Source organism: Zasmidium cellare, assembly GCF_010093935.1.
Source record: "Zasmidium cellare ATCC 36951 unplaced genomic scaffold M409scaffold_24, whole genome shotgun sequence".
NCBI lineage: Eukaryota > Fungi > Ascomycota > Dothideomycetes > Mycosphaerellales > Mycosphaerellaceae > Zasmidium > Zasmidium cellare.
Genome location: NW_022986968.1, coordinates 79323 through 98796, shown reverse-complemented (window position 1 = coordinate 98796; position 19474 = coordinate 79323). Strand labels below are relative to the sequence as shown.

The window sequence follows — 19474 nt, the reverse complement described above, 5'->3', positions numbered from 1 at the left end:
GCTTGTTTCGACTAGGAGACACTGTCTTTCACTATGCAGCTGCAAGAACAGTCTGACGTGTTTTCAATGCAACGAACTGTCGGTCCTTGGGTCGATGGTCTCGATACGAGGCCACCCGAAGCATTTAGCTCGTCGCCCGTTCTTTCAGTCAGCTGCATTTAGTGCCATGACAGCCTTCTGCACAATTACCACGACAGAAAGCGATGGCAGTCGACGGACCTACTCACGCCCGTATATACGAATACAGACCTAAAAGGGTCATCAATGGCAACGTCAGCAATCCCCCAGAGCCTGGCTTTGTTCTTTACAGCCCAGACTTCAAGAAATGTTGCGGCGACAATCCACGACTCATCTTGGCAGAAACACGCAACAACAGATTCGCCCACGAAGCCGGCGTCTACATTCCTTCCACCAACTCGAACTACTTTACATCCAACTACCAAGATGGCGGCAGCGTCGAAGTCTTCGCGACCAATTGCAAAGACTTCACAACGACGGCTTTGGATCAAGCCGTCGTCAAACAACTACCCAACGCCAACGGAGCATGCAATTACCGCGATAAGGTACTCTTCTGCGTGCAAGGCTCGCTCTCCCAACCGTCGGCCCTCATCCTCCTTGACCCAAAATCCCTCGCATGTGAAACGCTCCTCGACAACTTTTATGGCAAACCCTTCAACAGTCTCAACGACGTCGTCGTACACCATCCTACTGGAGACATCTGGTTCACCGACCCTACTTACGGACACCAGCAAGGCTTTCGACCGCATCCGCAGTTACCCAGCCAAGTCTATCGCTTTCGTCCATCGACTGGCCAAGTCTGGGCCGTGGCGGATGCTTTCGCAGAGTGTAATGGGCTCTGCTTCAGTCCGGATTATCGCAAGCTGTATGTGACAGATACTGGCGCTACGAGAGCTGTTGGCCTGGACGGGAACGAGATCGATTCGACGAAACCGAGTTCCATCTATGAGTTTGAAGTGTCTGGTGGCGGGACAAGAGTGAGGAATCGGACTCTTCTTGCTCACTGCGCCTTCGGTGTGCCTGATGGCATCAAGTGCGATACGCAGGGGAACGTGTATTCTGGCTGTGGTGACGGTATCCATGTGTGGGATCCGGAGGGAACGCTTCTGGGCAAGATATACACCAAGACCTTGGTAGCCAATTTTAATTTCTCGCCTGCAGGAGTCTGGGTTTTTGCCGAGGAGAAGCTGTACCTATGTACAATTGGAGCGCGTGGAGCGTTAGCAGAGGTTGAAGGCCATAAACCAGGAGTGTAGTAAAGATCGAACGCATGACCTTATTATGGCTTTACTCATCTTTCGTCCGCGAAGTATCATCTGCTCGCACTTGGGCATGAATATCGTGATTGGGCCAACCCGTCTGCTTTTGGTGACTGAGGAGTAGGCTGTTGACTGCCTCGACTTCATCCTGGGAGTTTAAATGTGGGCGAGAGGCGTACAGACACTCAGTTGACGTGATCATAGCGGCTGACTCCCTAGTACAGTAGGCAATGCCACAAATGGTGGCTGCGCAGCTTTGCACTGCTGCACGCCTTTTGCTCAGCTCAGAAAGGCCACCAAGGGCTGGCATCATGCTTGAGAGCAGTAGCCGGGCGAAGTGGTGCACTTGAACAGCAAGACCTGAGAGAGATCAGCAAGGAGCACTGTACTATTGGAATGCTTGCCTTGAGGACTCACTTGCGGCCGGTGGATTGATCCAGATGGGCTGGAAAGGGAAGTCGTCTGCAGAGACGGTTGGAAGTCGACGATCATGCTGCGCAAAGCCAGTCTTCCACTCTTCCAAACTCGACCACAACTCTTCTCCACGATTTATGCGAGCCTGAACGTCAATCGCTCCAGCTTGCACCTCCTTTTCGCTCGCGTAGTTGACGCACTGTCCGAGCAAGAATACAGAACGGTTGACAAGTTCCCAGAAACCTAGCTCAGAGCAGGGTCTCTTCAAAACATAAAAGCTCAGGATCTTGCGCCTGTCTTTGAACGCAGCCCAGATGTCCTGCCGTAGCCACGCCCACCATATCGCTTGTTTCAATCCGCCTGACTCGCCTTGAATGAGCTGCGATCGTTGAATCCAGAAAACTCCCTTTAGATGACGCTCCCAGTCTCGCCCGTTGGTATCAAGCATCTCATAGGTGGAAATCAGTAGTACAGTGGCAAGGAGCTGATCGCTACGGAGGTAAGGCGGATGTTGCATAGCTCTCTGAAGATACTGCAAGGTCTGGTGGTAGTATCTGACACCTAGGGTCTCGGCAGATGGGAAGTGTTCGCTCAAGTGAGCAAACAGGGGACATACAGACAGATGACGAGCAGATAAAGCGAGGATGGCCCTCATGAGGCCTACATTTCGTAGCGCCATACTTGAAACTCTCACGGCAAAAGAATTCTCCCAGTCGGTGATGTCGATCCACATGCTCAAGACGTGAACAAAGTGTCGGAACAGGATCACTTCGTCGGGTTCCAGCACAATGTCCTCCTCGAGGTCAATTTCATCACTCTCCGCTACATCTTCAAGGCCACTCGCATCGTTCTGCACCCAACCTTGCACAACAGCAGAAGCGCACTCTGCACTCGGGGCAGAAGGTTGATTGAGCAAGTCTGGGATCCGAGTCGTTTGGTTGACACTCAAAGATGCTGCATCACTGGATAGAAGACCCAGCCAAAGCAGTGAAGCCGTTTCTGCAGAGTAGAGCGGAGGGTTACTCCATGAAGACTCTGGGCTCGCCGCCCATAGAGGAACGTTTTCGGGGGTAGCGACAATCCCGGGAAGAAGATGTTGAGCCTGCTCGTCTTCGACATTGGAGCCCTCTCGGTGCACACGGCTGGTCTCAACTGGTCGAACGTCATTGCCACTGCCATTCACGTGCTGTGGCGATTCCAGTGTCGCGATAGTCTGTTGATCTGTGGAGGAGTTGAGATCCACCAAGGTAGAAGACAGATTGTCTCCGTGATGAGAAGCGTCATCTCCACGTCCATCAGTTGTCCATCCATCCCCAGAACCACTCGCAGTGTGGTTCTGGGTCACCTTGCCGTTCGGTGTTTCAGAATGGGAAGTGCTGTTGCTATGCGTTCTGTGCGTAATCGCCGGAGAGTCATGCTGGTAGACGCATGCTTCTCCACGTCGTCGACATGCGACACACGCAGGCTTGTCTTCGCTGCACTTCACTCTGCGGCTACGACATGTGGTGCACCCTGAACGTGTTCGCAGGCCTCTTCCTCGGGACGTACGCGGGCGCTTTGCTGGAGGAGCGCTGCAAGTACTGTCTTCCTGCCCTCGATGCGGACTCTCTTCGCTCATGGTGTTCGAACCGATGCTGAAGAAGAAAGAGGGCGCACAAAACGTCAGAATCATTCGCATCGAGCCATCCTCTTACAGTCTACAGTCTCGTACCGAGCAAGATCGTGCGGGGTTACGGTAAAGTATCGGCTGATGAGATCGGATCGAGAAGAGCCTCGTTCCGAGAAATGACCGACCACAGCCTAGTAGTACACTGTGGCTTTCGGATACGACAGCCTTGTCAGCCTCGTATCGCGCAGGCTGCAGAGCAACTGAGCCCGTCTGCTCCAGTGCTCCGCAATCGTTCTTCTGAATCTGAATATCAGTAGTAGACGATCATCAACCATGACGGTCGAAAATTTAACAACGCCTTACTACAACTATAATGTTGCCGCAAGCATCATCTACCAATGCCCGATCGAAACCAGTACTGGACCGGTTCTCTCTTGAAGGCAAGATCGCAGTCGTCACTGGCGGGGCGCGAGGCATCGGGCTAAATGTTTCCTATGCTCTCGCTGAAGCCGGAGCAGACGTGGCTATTGTCTATTTCACGACAAAACAGGCCCCTGATAATGCGCAAGAATGGGCGCGCGAGACCGGTCGGAGGGTGCAAGCCTACCAAGCAGACGTGCGACATCGTGAAGCCATCGGCACCACCCTCGACAAGATCGCGGCAGAGTTTGGTAGCGGTCGTATTGACATTGTGGTGGCGAATGCAGGCGTGTGTACGGCCATGACCGCGTTGGAATACACGGAAGAAACGTGGGCAAGAGACAATCAAGTCAACTACGACGGCGCATTCTGGATGGCACAAGCAGCAGGGCGGGTATTCAAGAGACAAGGTGGAGGGAGCCTGGTTATTACGGCATCTGTCAGCTCCAAGCTCGTTAACGTGCCTCAGCGACAGGCGGCGTACAATGCTTCAAAAGCAGCCGTGGCACACCTTAGCAGGTGTCTGGCGGTCGAGTGGGCGGATTTCGCAAGGGTCAACTCTATCTCGCCCGGATATATCCAGACTGAAAGTAAGAGACTGCAATTGTTGTCGTCTATGCCTCAATCGCTGAAGCTGACCTTTCAAATAGTGGTTACCAAACAGCCCGAGTCATTATTGGACAGCTGGCTTGCAATGATCCCAGCGAGACGACTAGCAAATCCAGATGAGCTAAAAGCGGTAGGTGAATCATGGAGACCTTGCGCTCTGGAAAGGTCGTGAAGGCTGATTATTATGGTGACAGGCGTACATGTTTCTGGCCAGTGATGCATGTCCTTACATGACAGGTGCCGAGCTCTTCATAGACGGCGGGTTTTCCTTGAACTAGTCGCCCACCTGGGGCCCGAACATGTCGCGCTTAACATCGGGAGTTCAAGTCAGTGTGGACTTTTTACGACCATCATGTGTAGTACTGAATGTAGATCAAGTGAAATCCATTCTTGCTTCTGAAGACAAGAGCAAATGTTCGTGATACACTGGTAGTTAATTTGCTTATCACGTTCCACATCCGTATCTGCCTTGCAAAACCTGTACATGGAAGTTCTGAAATTCCATTTGTTCTTCAGCCCTGTTCCTTTGATTGATCGATTGGTGTCAAGAGTCAAGACTACCTTTCTCGTGATTCCTGTTTTAGTGGCTCAATTGTATCACACAAATTTCAGACAGCTACACGATGTTTTCGTGGTGACCAATCTCTACGCGTTCAGCTTTCTCACTTGTGTCGACTGACGCCCGTCTCTTTGTCTGGCTCATGTCCGGATCTTGCTCCTGTATCATTTTGAAGTTGCGCTCCGCATCCCATACCCAAGGAGTGCTGGCGGAGAACAAAGCGTCCATTTCTTCCAGTGTTCGTTGGTTGGACTCAGGGTATAGTGCCCACACTGTGTCGCGGTCAGAACATTGCGTTCGTCAAGTGTATCTTCTGAGATTCGCTTACCGATTGGAATACTGACTATGTTCACAGCGCCGAAGATGTAGAGAAGCTTCTCGTTAATGGCGGCAACAATGTAGGGCAAGGCCAGAGTCAAGGTACTGCAGATGTAGTTAGCCTCCATGCTTGAGGATAGTGAATATGTGACGTTTTACCCGTTCCCAACTGACCAGCCAGCCACACCCCAAGCATTGCCTTTTGCTCGCACTGTCAGGGGGAAGATTTCAGCCTGCCTTATTATCAGCGATATCTATCGTAGTGGTCCCCACGTCGCGTACCGGATAAAGCCAAGGCACTGTAAGCCATGTGGCGCCAAATATGAAAGTATAGATGTACACAAAGGAGGCTGCTGCGGCGCCATATGAGGCAGCACCGCTCGTGTTCCCATCGGCAGTGGCATCCAAACCTAGCCTGGCGAATGCTCCAACAAGGAACATGGCAACTGCCTGCCCAACTGCTCCCCACCAGAGTGTCCAACGGCGGCCAATTCGGTCCAGTGTGAAGACACAGATAAGTGTCGCCAAAGTATAGAAGATGTTGTTCAATCCTGCAATCCACTGTCCCTTTCGATCGGCATATCCAGCAATGGCGAAGATCTTGGGGCCAAAGATCGTGACACCTGCGATGCCTGTCCAGCTTTGCATGATCTGCAGCCAGATACAGAGCTGAACACGACGACCGGTGTGTAGCTTGCCTGACCCAAGGCCCAAGAACATGTGTACGTAGGAATGGTTGTGTTTCGCTGTCTTCTCTGCCACCACCAAATCCCGAATGTCTTTGAGTTCAGCTTCGGCTTTACCAACGTCGTCGCCTCCAGTTCCACGTAGACGCTGGAGAACGTAATACGCCTCTTCGTCTCGCTCGACTTTGGCAAGCCAGCGCGGAGACTCTGGGAAGAACCAGCATATGGCAAGGAGGACCAGGAGCGGGATAATCTGGAAAGCGATTGGGAATCTCCAACGGAATGCGCTTGCGCCATTGTCGACGTACGACACACCATACGCCAGCCAGTAGGCCACGACGACACCAAAGATGTTCAGTGTGAACTCCATGGCGATGAAGGCACCACGGGATTTGTACTCGGCGACCTCGGATGCCCATGCGGGTACAATAGCATTGAGCACACCGACGCCGATCCCATTTATGACGCGAGAACACAGCATCCACACGTGATTCTGCGCAGCAGTCTGCAGGGCGGCTCCCAGGATGGCCCACACAGCTCCGAGACCAATGGCACTAATTCTTCCGTAACGGTCACCGAACGAGCCTCCTGCCAGACAGCCGACCAAAGTGCCAATGTAAAAGATCGCAACGATGCCTCCTTGTAGGAGCGTGTTGGTGATGACAAGTTCTCCTTGGGCATCGACATGTCCAATTTTCATGGTTTTCACATAGTCAGGAGACTCGTTGACGCCGCCCATGAGACCCTGATCATATCCTGCGTAGCAAGCCGTCAGTGAAGATCATACTGCCAGCAGCACTGGCCAGCTCACCGAAGAAGAAGATGGATATTGCAGCAAGCGAATTGATAGCAACTAGCAGGGATCGCTTCTGGAGCTTTGCAGCTACCAAGTAGCTCGTGCGTTGATGGATGGTGATCATGTTGGGAGATTGGGACCAGGTGCAGTCTTCAGAAGGTTTAGGAAGTAAGATCGTGACCCGTAGCTCATAGACTATATATGCTCCGATAGGGGAATCATCTCGCTTAGGAAGGCTCATCCCCAGAAATGGGGAGGACCACGTGGAGTTCATGTGGGGAAAGGTGTGCATGAGATGACCCGCCTCGTATCGTGCAAGGTTTGGTTCATCAGCATCCAGGAGGCTGATTGAATGGTTCAAGGGTGGATCGCGCTCGCAACGAGACTGGTTCGAAACGAGCTATTCAGAGCTAGTACCAAATTCGTCTTTGCGATGGCAACTGAGCACGGTCGACCCGCAAACATTCACCAGTATTTCTGGGAGAGAAGTCGCACCAACTGAGAGCATTTTGAGTCCCTTTGCGATGCTCTAGACGGCCATCGATTATGGCTGCCCATCTCTGCTTGAAAACATCACCACGAAACATTGCAGCTCTTCGGACGCCGCTTGCCACCCTCACAACTCGTGGAAGCTACGCTCAGACACCAAGACTCCAGGGGCATACGAATTTCACGCTCAACACCGGTGCAAAGATTCCAGCTGTCGGTTTCGGGACCTTTCAAGATGCCAACGCTCAGGAAGATACCGTAAGCCTAGCGCTGCAACGGGGAATGCGACTGATCGATACTGCGCGTGTTTACGACGTCGAGCAGCAAGTTGGGAAAGGCATCAAGAAAAGCGGGATTCCAAGAGACCAAATCTTCTTAGGCACCAAGCTGTGGTGCAATGACTATCATCCGGATGATGTCCAGAGAGCCGTCGACGATTCCTTGCGAGATCTGGATACTCCCTACGTTGACCTTCTATTAATGCATTACCCAGTCACGTTCAAACGCGGCCCAGAACGCTTTCCCCGTGATAACGATGGGCGCATGATCCACGGTGACACGACATACGTTGATACATGGAAGGCGATGGAGAAGCTCAGCGCGACTGGCAAGGTCAAGGCCATAGGGGTGTCCAACTTTAGCAAGGGCGAGATCGAGACGTTGATTAAAGAGTGCTCAACAGTTAGTAGCATTGTACTGCATCAATTGATTGTTCTAACTGACTTCTCCAGGTACCCGCTGTCCACCAAATGGAAGTCCATCCCTACCTCCAGCAAAAGGACTTCAATGTCTGGCTAAAAAGCAAAGGCATTCACGTTGTTCAGTTCAGTCCCCTAGGGAACATGAATGACTTTTATCGTCAAACGGGCTGGAGTAAAGAGATTGCGCATATGAAACGCCTTATAGACCAGCCGCTCCTGCAAGAGATCGGCAACAAGTACGAAAAGACGGCAGTCCAGGTTGTGCTCGCTTGGGGTATCAAAAGCGGAAGATCTGTCATCCCTAAGAGCGTAGTAGACTGGCAGATCGAGCAGAACATTGGTGCGGATTTCGAATTGAGTCAAGAAGATCTTGAGCGAATTGGAACACTCGATGCGAAGGCAAGGTTCAACGATCCTAGTCTTGACTACGAGTGGAGATTGTATAGTGATCTGGAAGGGACTGAGGGCACAGTGAGAGGAAAGACACATTAGTACCGTACTTGGATGGCAAATATCTCGACAATTCACAAAATCAAGCTGCCATTTACCAGCAAGGTTGTCAATACCCGATCCAATGTCGATAACTGTTTCCTTGCATTTCCTTTTGAACCTGTAGTGCTGGATGCAGATCACTTGACCTGACCTCTGACAGCGACATGCACTGCAGATGCTTCGTCTTATTCATGTACTACCACACATGAGTCCTCCCAAGATTTAAGAAAGTGTCTCTCGAGCATGGCACATTGCTCAGCAGTGCAGCACGATTTGAAAACCAGTCTTCTGGAGCCTTGCAATCCAAATTGTTGCTTACATTAAGGCTCAAAACATGTCCATGTTGGAAAATGAGAATTGCAAGTACGGAATGATGATGAACATTCTGTCATATGAATGCTATCTCAGCTTTCCCTTCATCCAGATGACACGCTGTTTATTCAAGGCCCGTCACTTTCTACCAGGCTAAGTAACAAATTTCGAGTTTTAACAAACTACAGCCATCGTTAGTACATATTCTCTGTACCAGGACGGTGCCAATGACTTACTTCCAATCACACCATTCACCGGGATATCAATACTCGTGGTGTAGCTCGCAGCATCACTGAGTAGGTAGACATAAGCTCCTCCAAGTTCCTCCACCTCTGCCAGTCGCGGCATTCCACCGTAGTACTTTAGCTGCTGTGGCCAGTCTTCTTGTTGTGGAACCCAATATGTCATGGCGGTGTTCACTAGGCCAGGCGAGACCGAATTCACTCGAATGTTGTATTGAGCCCATTCCATAGCAAGAGTATGCGTCATGTTGCGAACGCCCGCTTTTGATGCACCATATGGAGCGGAAGGTACTCGCTTGTTGGGTCGATAGGAGGCCATGGAGGCAGTGAACACGACGGAGCCTTTGACTCCGCATTTGATGAATGCTCGGGCGGCCACACGAGCGCAGTAGAAGGCACCGTAGAGGTTGATAGACCACAGCTGGTTGATTTCTTCGGTGGTGAAATCGAGTGCCGGCTTGTGCTTTGTTCGACCTGCGTTGACGACCATTCCATGGATGGCGCCATGCTCTTTGACAATTTGATCGACGGCTTCGGTTACGGTCTCTTCAGATGTGACGTCTGCTTTCAAAGCGTGCAGCTTTCCAGGAAATCGCTTTTGTACTGCGAGGAAGTCGTCGCCAGTGTCGCCGATGTCAATTGAGTATACGTGGGCAGCGCCATTGTCGAGGCAGGAGTTGGCAATTCCAAGACCGATGCCTGCGAATAGATAAGTAAATGAAAGGAAGACTGGAGAGAGTCCATCAAACCTCTGTTAGCACCAGTGACTGTTGGACAGTTAGCGCTCATACCGAGATTAACATTTATGCATATCGTAAACATACTGGCAATAATTTTGGAGTCTAAGGCTATCCGAGTCTGAGGCTTCTCTGATACGGCATGAGAGCCGCCGATACCGTTGGTCTGAGACATGATGCAACACTTGCTGAGGAAGAGTGCATATTTGCCTTGGTACATGAAGCAATCATATATATTCGCCTTCTCGAATGGATCGAATCGAGCACGAGTTCGGGTGTGGGTCGCGATTCGAGTAGGAAAGTTGCCCCGTAACGAGGCTGCTCTGCTGCCGAGCCGAGCACGAAAGCCTACTCTCGTGCCAAGAAGGACAACGACGGGTTGCTCCAGGAGACATTTACTCCCTGCAACTTATGTGGTTCCACGTGCCAAGAGAGTCATACTTAGAAATCAGACCTACCGGAACAAGTCGACAAAATCTATCCGTTCCTTCATCTTTCTACTTTTGTCGCTGCGCTCAAAGTGGACCGAATAGAAAGGTATCTTTTCCCACTGCAGACCACTTAGATGGCTTGAGTAATAAGGATGAATATCGCCTTTTGAGGGGAAACGTCTAGGGGAGTCGTATTGCTATGCGTTTGAAAACGCAAACTTCATGCTCCGGACATCACTTGAAGATGACTACCGCAGCTCAGGGGTGACAGCTTTGCAGCCTGTAATGGTGAACTCCCCTCCAGTCTGTCGAAGTCAGCGGAATAGATCTTCGCGAAGGAAAACAAAATGAGGTCCAAATACTTTTCAATCGCAGGTTAGAATGCTAAGCCTGCCTGAAAGACTCTGTAGGCTGGACCTTTCGAAGGTCTGCAACTGCCTAACCCATTAGGTCTGAGGGAACGAGATAGAATAGACTCCAGTGTCGGTAAATAATGATGATCTCGACCAGTTCATAGAAAGAGATGACCCGTAGATCAGCGCATTCTACTAATTTGAGGTATTGCACCACCATCTGCTTGAACTATTGGTGAAATGCTAATTGGCGAGAACGCGATTTGGCGAGAATCTCGAGGTTGTGTGAGAAGGACAAACGATGTACGTCCTTCTTCACAAGTGCACTAGGTAATGTTGTGGGGATGTCAGTAGTAGTGTGAACGGGAATGCAGTTTTCTAGTGTGATGCGATATCCCGAGACACGGTAGGGGAGTTTGCGGAAGTTACGAGCAGCATCGGAATAGGTGACACCAAATCGTTCCATTTTGCTCACACATCAGAGAAGGGACGAGTAACGTGATCCAAACCATGTACTTGCTACAATTCGCACTGCTCAGTTTTTCGATCGAATAGAACGTTGGTGCACCTTGATACTCAGGGGCAAAGCTAAGCCCGGGTGATTACCAGTACAAGAGCCTCTCAGCGCGCTCAACACGAGCGAAACTATCGAAATCCCGCAGGTAACCACATGGTAAGCGATCTAACCGAGCCTGCCTTCCGATGAACAGCCAAAGAGTGTGGTCTAAACGAACCAATGATCCCGCTTGTGTACCTTTCAAGCTGCTTAATTTGGAAACCTCCCAGACATTAGATCGGTTACACGACATGACTCGGCTTCGCCGCGACAAGAAAATTGGAACTTGGTTATGTGTTGTGTCTGTGTCTGGAGATTTTCCAAGGCTTCGCCACACGTTGAGGGCCGGATTGGGCGGTTGGACATGATGTGGGAATAGTACGACAGCGTGCCAGGATTGGAATCCTGAAAAGAGGCACTTACAAGGGTGAACGAGCTGCTCTTGTCTTTCAGCAGAGACATTCACAATCGACCGCGGACATGAAGTCAATTCAAACACTTCTGCCCACATTCGTGGCTTCCATAGCAACGACCTTCGCCTACTCCCCTCTCTTACTGCCCTCTTTGACAACTCACCAACCCAATGGCAACCCGGCTGGTACGATAATATCGTATTGAGAAGCCTCCAAATCCCCTTGCTAAGACTCGATATAGGACAAGTGAACTACTATCGCATCGCTTTCACGGTGACCTCCAGTTCAAACAACGGCACGACTTCTTCCGGCTACTGCAACAGATCTTGGGGCGACAACAGCTGGCTGCAACCTGAAGCGTACTCCGTCAACGTTCCCACGGGAGACTGGATCATCTGCGATTCCTCGGAAGACAACTTGGGCGACAAATCGAGCGATTTTCAGTTCCAGCTCTTCCCATACTTCTCCATCGGAAACTTCAGCTTGGCTGTCAAGGAAACCCTTGGAGATGGGTCGAGGTATACTTCTTCTCGTTCATGAGAGTGGTTCAATGCTGACACGTCTTCGAACAGTCTACAAGGTCTCACGCATATAACGAATCAGACGGACTCGTACACATGTGAGATCAATCCAAGGGAGGTGCTGTACCAACAGCATCCGCAGGGTGATTGCAGCATCCCTGAAGGAAAAGGTCCGTTTGAGGTGTCGGTCTCACTGATGTGAAGGGGGCAGTTTTTGCTCAATACGCTAGAATATTTCCGATCCATCTGACAAAATAGATTAGACATGGGCATGAACTTGGACTTTAATGCCTACACACTTGGAAGTTGTGCTGCACATATCATGACCTCGTGATTCGTACATTCTAGCATTTCTGACAGTCCATCTCCATCGTTACCATATTTCTCAGAAGAGAATTGGATATTCCAAGATTATAGAAAGATCACTCGCTCTTCTCTCGTTGGGGCGACAGCGTTTGCTGCTCTTCGAACAACAGATCCACGCTCTCATGACACGGCTTGCTCTCTGTATTGAACGCCGGGTGGAATCTATCTCTTCATGTGAGCAGTGTGTGCATAGATAGGACAGGCATCGTGGCTTCTTACTCGGTTTTCTGTCCCTCGTACTCAGCCACGGACTGAGAGTATACTGAGCTGGGCGTGGGCGGCATTGCAACGGACTGCGTGTCGTCATCTGCAGTACTGGACCTCGACGTCAACGATGGTATGGATGCTGTGTCTGTTGCATTGATATTGTTCCATAAATGCACAGTCTCTCTCTGGATAGGGTCGCGCGGCAGTTTGGGAACTGATGGCGACACGGTTTCTGTTGTCTTGGGGTCCGACTCCGATTCCAGGTTTGCGGCATTGCTTATGTTTCCCCATAGTTGAACTGTCTCCCTATTTTCACGACCGGAGAACTCGTTCTGTGTGGGATTGGAAGGCTGAGATAGTGGCCAGGTCTGGGAGCTAGGTAAGGTTGGTTTCGACAAGGCTGTTGTAGGTATGGTGGTTTCTAGTGATTGTCTTCTTGGCGGTTTGCTTAAAGGCAAGGTGCTCGAGAGACTTTCTCCAACAGCTCCTCAGCCTGCACCTTCTCTTGTACAATCTCTTCGACAAGATGCTGCCAGTGGGGCTCCATCCAGGACATAGAGATACAAAATTTGTCGTTCGCGGACCTCTTCAACTCCCTTAGTGCTTCATCTCGGTAACCCTCCGCAACGAGGTCCAGGTTTTTCTCGAGCCAGTCAGGGGGTTTACTAGGTCCGGATGCTGCTTTTATGACGACCTCGGTGACGCCCCTGTACTTTGCATCATGTGGGACATGTAGATCGTTGACAATGCACGCCATACACATGTATCGGGCATCGAGGTCGTGAATCTGGACAAAATCGGGTGGGTGTCTAGCGTGGCAGTTGCTAGTACAAGGCTCTGGCTTCACGGTGACTACCTTCTGTCCACAAACAAGAAGATGGTCGAGGCTAAGGTATGTACAAGGAATATCGAGAAGCGTTTCGCCGAATGCCCGCGCGTCGGGGTCCAACTTGCGTTCTCCCTCGAAGTAAAGTGCTCTGATCTGTGCTCTTACGTCTTGATAGCACTTCAGAGCTGGAGCCTCCTTCTTCAAATGGATCTTGTTTTGAGAGCGAATTTGCTGCAATTTCGATGCCAGAGGCTGATCTGGGCACACGACCGGAAATATTTGCCAACGCCTGATTTTTGATCGCTGAGCTGTCGTTCCTTGGGAATATGTGTCCTTGCTTCCTTTCCTAGGGGTCTGAGGTGGCGTCGGCGGCATGGTGAAGATTGTCTTGCTAAGATCCAGGGTGGAAGCCGGGATCTTGATCGATAAACTACTGTCTCTCTTGAGATCTTGCGTTGAATATCGCTGGTCGTGAATGATCCGCCGAGCATGGTCGCATGCTGTTGTCACGGACAGGGCCGGGAGATATGCGCTGGCAGGCTTGTTTGCGAAGAAAGCTCCATTGAATGCTGCGTTGTGACTCTTTGTTTTCAACAGGTGGTCTTTGTTGTCTTTATATTCTGAAACCATGGCGTCACCGGTTTCGAGACAGTGTCGTGCGTCTTTCGAATGTCTTTCGTTGTATGCCGTCGTACGTTGATGCGGACACATTCTGTCCGGGCTGACTGGTGGTAGTTGTATTATCGAAAGAATGTCAGAGGCAGTGACGACAAGATGATTGTCTTGCAATGCGATCGCAGTCCAGGTCATGTCTTCTGCGGGCATTGACTGTTGGTACAGTCCCTCCAACTCCGGTGGTGCCGAGAAGGCGGTCCCTGCCAATCATCAGAACAGCAGTATGGATGACCAGCTTTCGAGAGCGGAGCAGAGCAGAGCAAAGATGGAGAGCTCGCAAATCACGCACTTTCTTAGCCATACCCGACTTTTGCGTCAAGTGCTGTCTTATCTGCGACATTGTCTGAGATTTGGATTGCGCATCCTAGTGACCTGAGATCGTATCCAGGGGGTCGTAAGCTCGCAGAAGATAAGTACTTTCCTCATTCCGCTCAAAGTGGAACATCAATCCCCGTTGTTGGAGGTATGTCTAAGCAATCGCAAGAGCGGTTGAGAGCTCAGTTGGTCGATGATGCCATCTCGTTCGGGTCGTATCGTTCTACTTTGAGCTGAGTGACGAGGGTAGAACCTACTTTGGTACTCCTATAGCTTACCCCTGTGTCACGAGTCGTGAACTGACATGGTTGTCGGGCTGTTCAATAAGGTGAAACCGGCACTTGGACCTAGATCAGGTTGTACAAGGATGTTAAGTACAAATATAAAAGGCGGCCACAAGGATGTGGAGAACTCAACTTCGCAGCCTGTCGATGCAGCTGCAAATACCGACCGACTATTCGTCGCAACTGTCATGCCGCCTCCTCGCTTCCCCGATCTCCATTCTCATCCTGCATCCTTCCAACCACCAGCTGTTTGTTGAACGGCGCCGTCGTTGGCCGGTGCGGCACAGGTTCTTCAGTTGCCCAGCGCCAGATGTTTTTCGTGGCGCCCTTGGTCGCAAATTCGATCATTGGTGTGATAATGACGGTTAAGATCATGATGATCGAGTAGCACACCACCGCCGTGATCAGCAGGATCGCCCAATAGGGTATGCTCAGTGAGCTGAGGCTGACGGCGACATAGGCTCCGATACTCCAGAAGATGAAGCCGTGCATCACTGTGAGAAAGGTCAGTTGACGTCTGCTCGGGATGTCTCGTGGTCACTCACAGTAGATAGTCATGATATGCGGATGGAAGAATGTAATTAGCTTGATACTCAGCGCCTTTTGTACCCAAGTCGAGAGCTCAACAATAACCTGCAGTCCGACGGAGAAAGTGAGGATCGCTAAGCTTGGGTAGTTGTAGTTCGGATACGCCGCCCAGATGGATGGGATCGTTTCGAAAATTGGGCGTCCAGTGTACTGATTTGGATGGATAGCGTTCTCCCAAGCCATGAAAGACCAGTAATAGATGTCCGAATTGAATAGGAGGACCAGTGGCGTGGCTATGGTGATACCCGTCGCCAAGAACAGAATGGGGTACAATGCCCACCATCTGGCTTGCGTCCACTTGATCCAATTGTAGGTGATGTCTGCATCGGCCAGCAGTATTCCAAGCCAATGGCATGCGCTCCAGCTTCTGGCGTACCAACCTGCAAGGATACTCAATGTGTAGAAGAGCATCCTCTTCCATGGCGTCTTGACATCTTTTATCAACACTGTGGCCAACAGAGTGACAAAAGAGTACTGCAATTGGATAGGGATCGTCCACAACACGCCTACACAGCTGGATAATGATGTTAGCCATGATGTATATGTATATCAGTGTTGGTTGGGGGGGGGGGGGGGGGGGGGGTCCGGGTTTCGGCATCGACGTAGGGGGCCGCCGAACGATTCACCGGACGGTCGTGCGAGCGAGTGTTAATTCGTACTTACTAGTGGTTGATGATCTCGGGAGCCTCGTTGGGTATAATATAGGCCAATTCCACGATTTCGTTGACAAAGACGCCGAAGTTGGGCTGGGCAACAACGTAGGGCCAGGTACTGTAGCTAATGCTGGGGAGCCACTCGAGCTTCTTCGTTAGGCCAAGTGAGATCAGAAAGTACTCCAAGGTCATAAAAACAAAGCAGGGGAGGAGCATGCGTGGTGCTCGAAGCAACATTTTGTTCGCGACATCGTTCAGCTTGCCAGTCTTCAAGTATCTTTGCGCCAGGAACCTGCATGAGGTAACAAAGAAAGGTCCGATCCATAAGGGCGTAAGCAGATACGGTCCAAGGATATACGACAGCCACTGGTCTGCGCCAAAATGCATCAACAGCCCCTGACTCTCCGTGACGTATGGCCAGAACGTGAGCGAGAAGTGTCGAAGCGTGATCATTATACACGAGATAGCCACGAGCCCGGCGAGATAGTCGATACGTTGTTGGGGCTGGTTCGGTGCCTGGGGTTTCTGCTCCTTCGCAGGTTCCGCGGTCGCGGCTCCGGCCATACCATCCGGTACCGGCTTGACTTTCATCATATCGAGGGCCGACTTGTCTTGAGGGGCGGTAGGCACCTCAAATCTGTGGTGTTTCTCATCGCTCTTATCATCTAGATCCATGAAGCTGACGCTGGCGTGCTTCTTTTCGCCGGCAATTCGCATTCCTTCCGGGGAACCATGGGTCGGCACGGGACTGGCATTTCTGATCTCATCTTCGTCCTTCTTCTCGCCGGCGAGGTCAAAATAGGCACGTGTACGAGCGGCTTCGACTTCCAGATCTTCATCTTCTTCTGACGGGTTGGTGACTCGCAAGGCGGGTGGGTGCTCGAGAGGGGGCGTCAGGGCATCTTCGATGATCGTCCCTTGGCTGGCCATCGGGCGAATACTTGTCCAAGCGTTGCGTGAATGAAGAGGAGTATTCCTGCCGGAAAGTGACCTCAAGCTTCTCTTCGGTTGTACCAGGGAGTACATTAATTGCCAAGGCGACTGCATACGCGACTCGTACGCAGGAAGGGGTGTAACTGTACCGGAGTTGTATCCCGACCGACGGCCATTAGGCCTAGATGTGTAACCAGGCGCGGGGGTCTCTGTTCCGGAGTGAGTAGTTCCCTGGCCATTTGGGGGCTTGCCGTCTGGCGGACCTGGATAGTTGTTGGCGTTGTTGGCACCAATGATTGATTGCCGCAGCGATTGTCGCAGTTTTTGGGTGGATGATCGCTTGCTGCCTGGCCAGCTAACATCCCTTAGTCTCTTGAACTTGTAAAGCGGTCCACGGCGGATGAAGGCATTGACTAGAGCGAACACTCCAAAGAAGCTGAAGCCAGCCGCAATGTAGCCAGCAACGGTGCGAATACGCTGATGAGGCACTGGTGGCTTCCAGGCTGCAGTGGCCGCTGGCGAGAAGCTGGAGGAGCCTCGTAAGCTCATGTCTTCTGTCGAGCAGGCTACTGTTGGATTGCATTGTCTGTCGTAGTTGACGTGATCATGTGGAGTCATCAAAGAGCTATTGAAGAATGCCCGGATCCATCTGACATTCGCCACCGAGTTGTTGATGGGAGGGCCTTGCATGTAATGCGAGTCTCCGGTCGACCAGTGAGAAAAATACAGTGTTTCTGGCACAGCTGGGAGATCTCGTTGCAGCTGCGTCACAGTCCGAGTTCTATTGTTCCCAATCCAAAAGCTCACAGTGTCATTCGTCCAGTCAAATCGTAGGTCCTGGAAGTCCCAAGGCTGACCTGCCGGTATCTTGGGAGGGTCGCCTTTTTGGATGATAGTGTAGTTAGTGGCCAGCTTGTATTCAGGCCACTCGCCATTGACAAGCTGCGTAATATGGGCTTGATCCGCGATGTCCATGTTGCACATATCCATGTTAATGCTCTGAGAGTCATTATACTGCAAGTACATGGACATAGCCGAGCCACCGATCCATGGCTGAGCAGATCGCATCGAGGCTCTGAAAGATCCTGAGACAGGTTAGCATGTACTCGCATACAGGCTGGCATCCGACAGTCGCCGCTTACCAAACAGAATGTCACGCCGCAGCGAGCGAATCTCTGCTCCATTTGAAAGGTGACTGAATTCAAAGCCATCGAGCCACATTTCCAGACTTGGGGAAGTTCCATCGATGACATCCTGCCAAGGTAATGAGCCTACTCGCAAATGATCAGTAAATGTTGAGATTATGGACACCGACTCCAGAAGCATTTCCAATGCTTCATCATCGGATCAGAAGGACGGCCGTGATTATTGATGTCCAGATATGGTTCGACGAATCTGATGCGGTGTATGTCCTCCAACGCCGCCGATCAGACAGGAGAAAGATATTTGTCACTCACCATTGTTGCCGATATGTATGTTCGATGGACTTGACCCCTGTCTAAAGATTGAATTCCAGCCCTTTTGATTCTTGTTTGCGCAATCTCTAATGTCGAAGATTTCTGTGTCGAGTGCCGTCTCATTGAAGTAAAGTATTATAGCATCAGTGTAATGCTCTTTTGTCGAGGGGTCGCGATAGCCGCAAGAACATTGACTCGGAACGGTCACATTGCGTCCAGCGCCTGCGACGACAGTCTGCAAAAGAAGAGAGATCGCAAGTACAGAGAGCATGTTGCCGCACAGCTTGAGCAGATTCACAGCCCACTGTTGACAACAACAATAACAGACATTTGAGGCAGCACTCAAAAATGAGAGGCGGGTCACAATACCATTGCGCGTCGAGGTCCAGATACGCCTTATTCCGCCGGAGATTCGAGTACAGGCCGAAGAACGATCTCGTCACTTGGGTGGAACAATGCAAGAGCCACGCTTGCCCTGCATCACGCCTCGAACAAAGGCAGCCAGTTCATCGGGCACGAGTAAGCGGTCCTGTGGGCCGGCGTTGAGCACATCCAGTCAGGATCCTTGTCTTGTGCTCTGTAAACTACGAACTCACTATGCCCGGGTAGTACAGAGATTGCCACAAGTGGAGTAGACAACCTGTTGAATCGTTGGTGGTGTTTGAAATGATCGAGGCGTTGATTTCAGTCGAACCATGGACTCAAACTTCGCTTGTAGATGGTTCGCCGGCGTCGAGTGCTATGATCCAGTTCTTGGCGATCAAGAACTAAACTTTCCGCAGTCACAACCATAATACCCCAAAGTCTATGCTCCATTTGGACGCCTTTCCCGATCCACTGCCTGGCAACCCTCACACAGGGCCCAAGAAGGCATACAGTTGACGTTCTCGAATGTTCAATGTCTTTGAACGGCCATGCGGCTTCGTATTGCTTGTGTCGTCAACTGTATGTAGCTCTACTGGAAGACCTGAAGAGCTGAGGCTCTACGCAGTTTCTGCTCATCATGCCACAGCAGGACGGTCTTTTAAGGCCAAACGTCGTGTCGCCATGGACAGGGCTGCGGAGGTGTTTTGCACCCGCGAGAAAGAAGGCTCGCGCTGTCCCTTTGGCTTCTGGCTTAATCTCAAATACAATTTAAGTTTATCCTTGCGCAGGGCACGCTGTTGATATCACAAGAATGTGGTGGTGTTGGTGTTGTTGATGCGGTGAAAGGGAACGGGAGGGAGGCTGGG

General features: G+C 51.1%; 9 protein-coding genes across 9 annotated transcripts; 4 read left to right on the top strand and 5 right to left on the bottom strand.

Moving 5' to 3' along the window:
- Positions 1-33: 33 nt before the first annotated feature.
- Positions 34-1274, top strand: M409DRAFT_67548 (uncharacterized protein; the record flags this gene model as incomplete). The annotated part of the gene is made up of 3 exons (XM_033817459.1): positions 34-78; positions 129-147; positions 289-1274. The coding sequence occupies 3 exons, from the start codon at positions 34-36 to the stop codon at positions 1272-1274; spliced, it is 1050 nt and encodes a 349-aa protein (XP_033665698.1).
- A 31-nt stretch (positions 1275-1305) lies between these two features.
- On the bottom strand, positions 1306-3309 carry M409DRAFT_24713 (uncharacterized protein; the record flags this gene model as incomplete). The annotated part of the gene is made up of 3 exons (XM_033807357.1): positions 1306-1637; positions 1695-2975; positions 3240-3309. The coding sequence occupies 3 exons, from the start codon at positions 3307-3309 to the stop codon at positions 1306-1308; spliced, it is 1683 nt and encodes a 560-aa protein (XP_033665697.1).
- A 364-nt stretch (positions 3310-3673) lies between these two features.
- On the top strand, positions 3674-4607 carry M409DRAFT_24712 (uncharacterized protein; the record flags this gene model as incomplete). The annotated part of the gene is made up of 3 exons (XM_033807356.1): positions 3674-4310; positions 4371-4459; positions 4524-4607. The coding sequence occupies 3 exons, from the start codon at positions 3674-3676 to the stop codon at positions 4605-4607; spliced, it is 810 nt and encodes a 269-aa protein (XP_033665696.1).
- A 338-nt stretch (positions 4608-4945) lies between these two features.
- M409DRAFT_24711 (uncharacterized protein) lies at positions 4946-6812 on the bottom strand (the record flags this gene model as incomplete). The annotated part of the gene is made up of 5 exons (XM_033807355.1): positions 4946-5160; positions 5217-5311; positions 5366-5439; positions 5489-6648; positions 6704-6812. 5 exons carry the CDS (start codon positions 6810-6812, stop codon positions 4946-4948), a joined length of 1653 nt encoding a protein of 550 aa, XP_033665695.1.
- A 422-nt stretch (positions 6813-7234) lies between these two features.
- M409DRAFT_37015 (uncharacterized protein) lies at positions 7235-8370 on the top strand (the record flags this gene model as incomplete). Its single annotated transcript, XM_033810656.1, has 2 exons — positions 7235-7858; positions 7909-8370. 2 exons carry the CDS (start codon positions 7235-7237, stop codon positions 8368-8370), a joined length of 1086 nt encoding a protein of 361 aa, XP_033665694.1.
- Positions 8371-8856: 486 nt separating this feature from the next.
- On the bottom strand, positions 8857-9836 carry M409DRAFT_67543 (uncharacterized protein; the record flags this gene model as incomplete). Its single annotated transcript, XM_033817458.1, has 4 exons — positions 8857-8864; positions 8919-9623; positions 9674-9691; positions 9749-9836. The coding sequence occupies 4 exons, from the start codon at positions 9834-9836 to the stop codon at positions 8857-8859; spliced, it is 819 nt and encodes a 272-aa protein (XP_033665693.1).
- A 1645-nt stretch (positions 9837-11481) lies between these two features.
- M409DRAFT_24708 (uncharacterized protein) lies at positions 11482-12137 on the top strand (the record flags this gene model as incomplete). The annotated part of the gene is made up of 3 exons (XM_033807354.1): positions 11482-11599; positions 11656-11932; positions 11987-12137. The coding sequence occupies 3 exons, from the start codon at positions 11482-11484 to the stop codon at positions 12135-12137; spliced, it is 546 nt and encodes a 181-aa protein (XP_033665692.1).
- An 819-nt stretch (positions 12138-12956) lies between these two features.
- On the bottom strand, positions 12957-13967 carry M409DRAFT_24707 (uncharacterized protein; the record flags this gene model as incomplete). Its single annotated transcript, XM_033807353.1, has 1 exon — positions 12957-13967. The coding sequence occupies one exon, from the start codon at positions 13965-13967 to the stop codon at positions 12957-12959; it is 1011 nt and encodes a 336-aa protein (XP_033665691.1).
- Positions 13968-14797: 830 nt separating this feature from the next.
- M409DRAFT_56177 (glycoside hydrolase family 16 protein) lies at positions 14798-18513 on the bottom strand (the record flags this gene model as incomplete). The annotated part of the gene is made up of 6 exons (XM_033813211.1): positions 14798-15105; positions 15157-15519; positions 15580-15713; positions 15863-17870; positions 17928-18056; positions 18243-18513. 6 exons carry the CDS (start codon positions 18511-18513, stop codon positions 14798-14800), a joined length of 3213 nt encoding a protein of 1070 aa, XP_033665690.1.
- Positions 18514-19474: the final 961 nt, after the last annotated feature.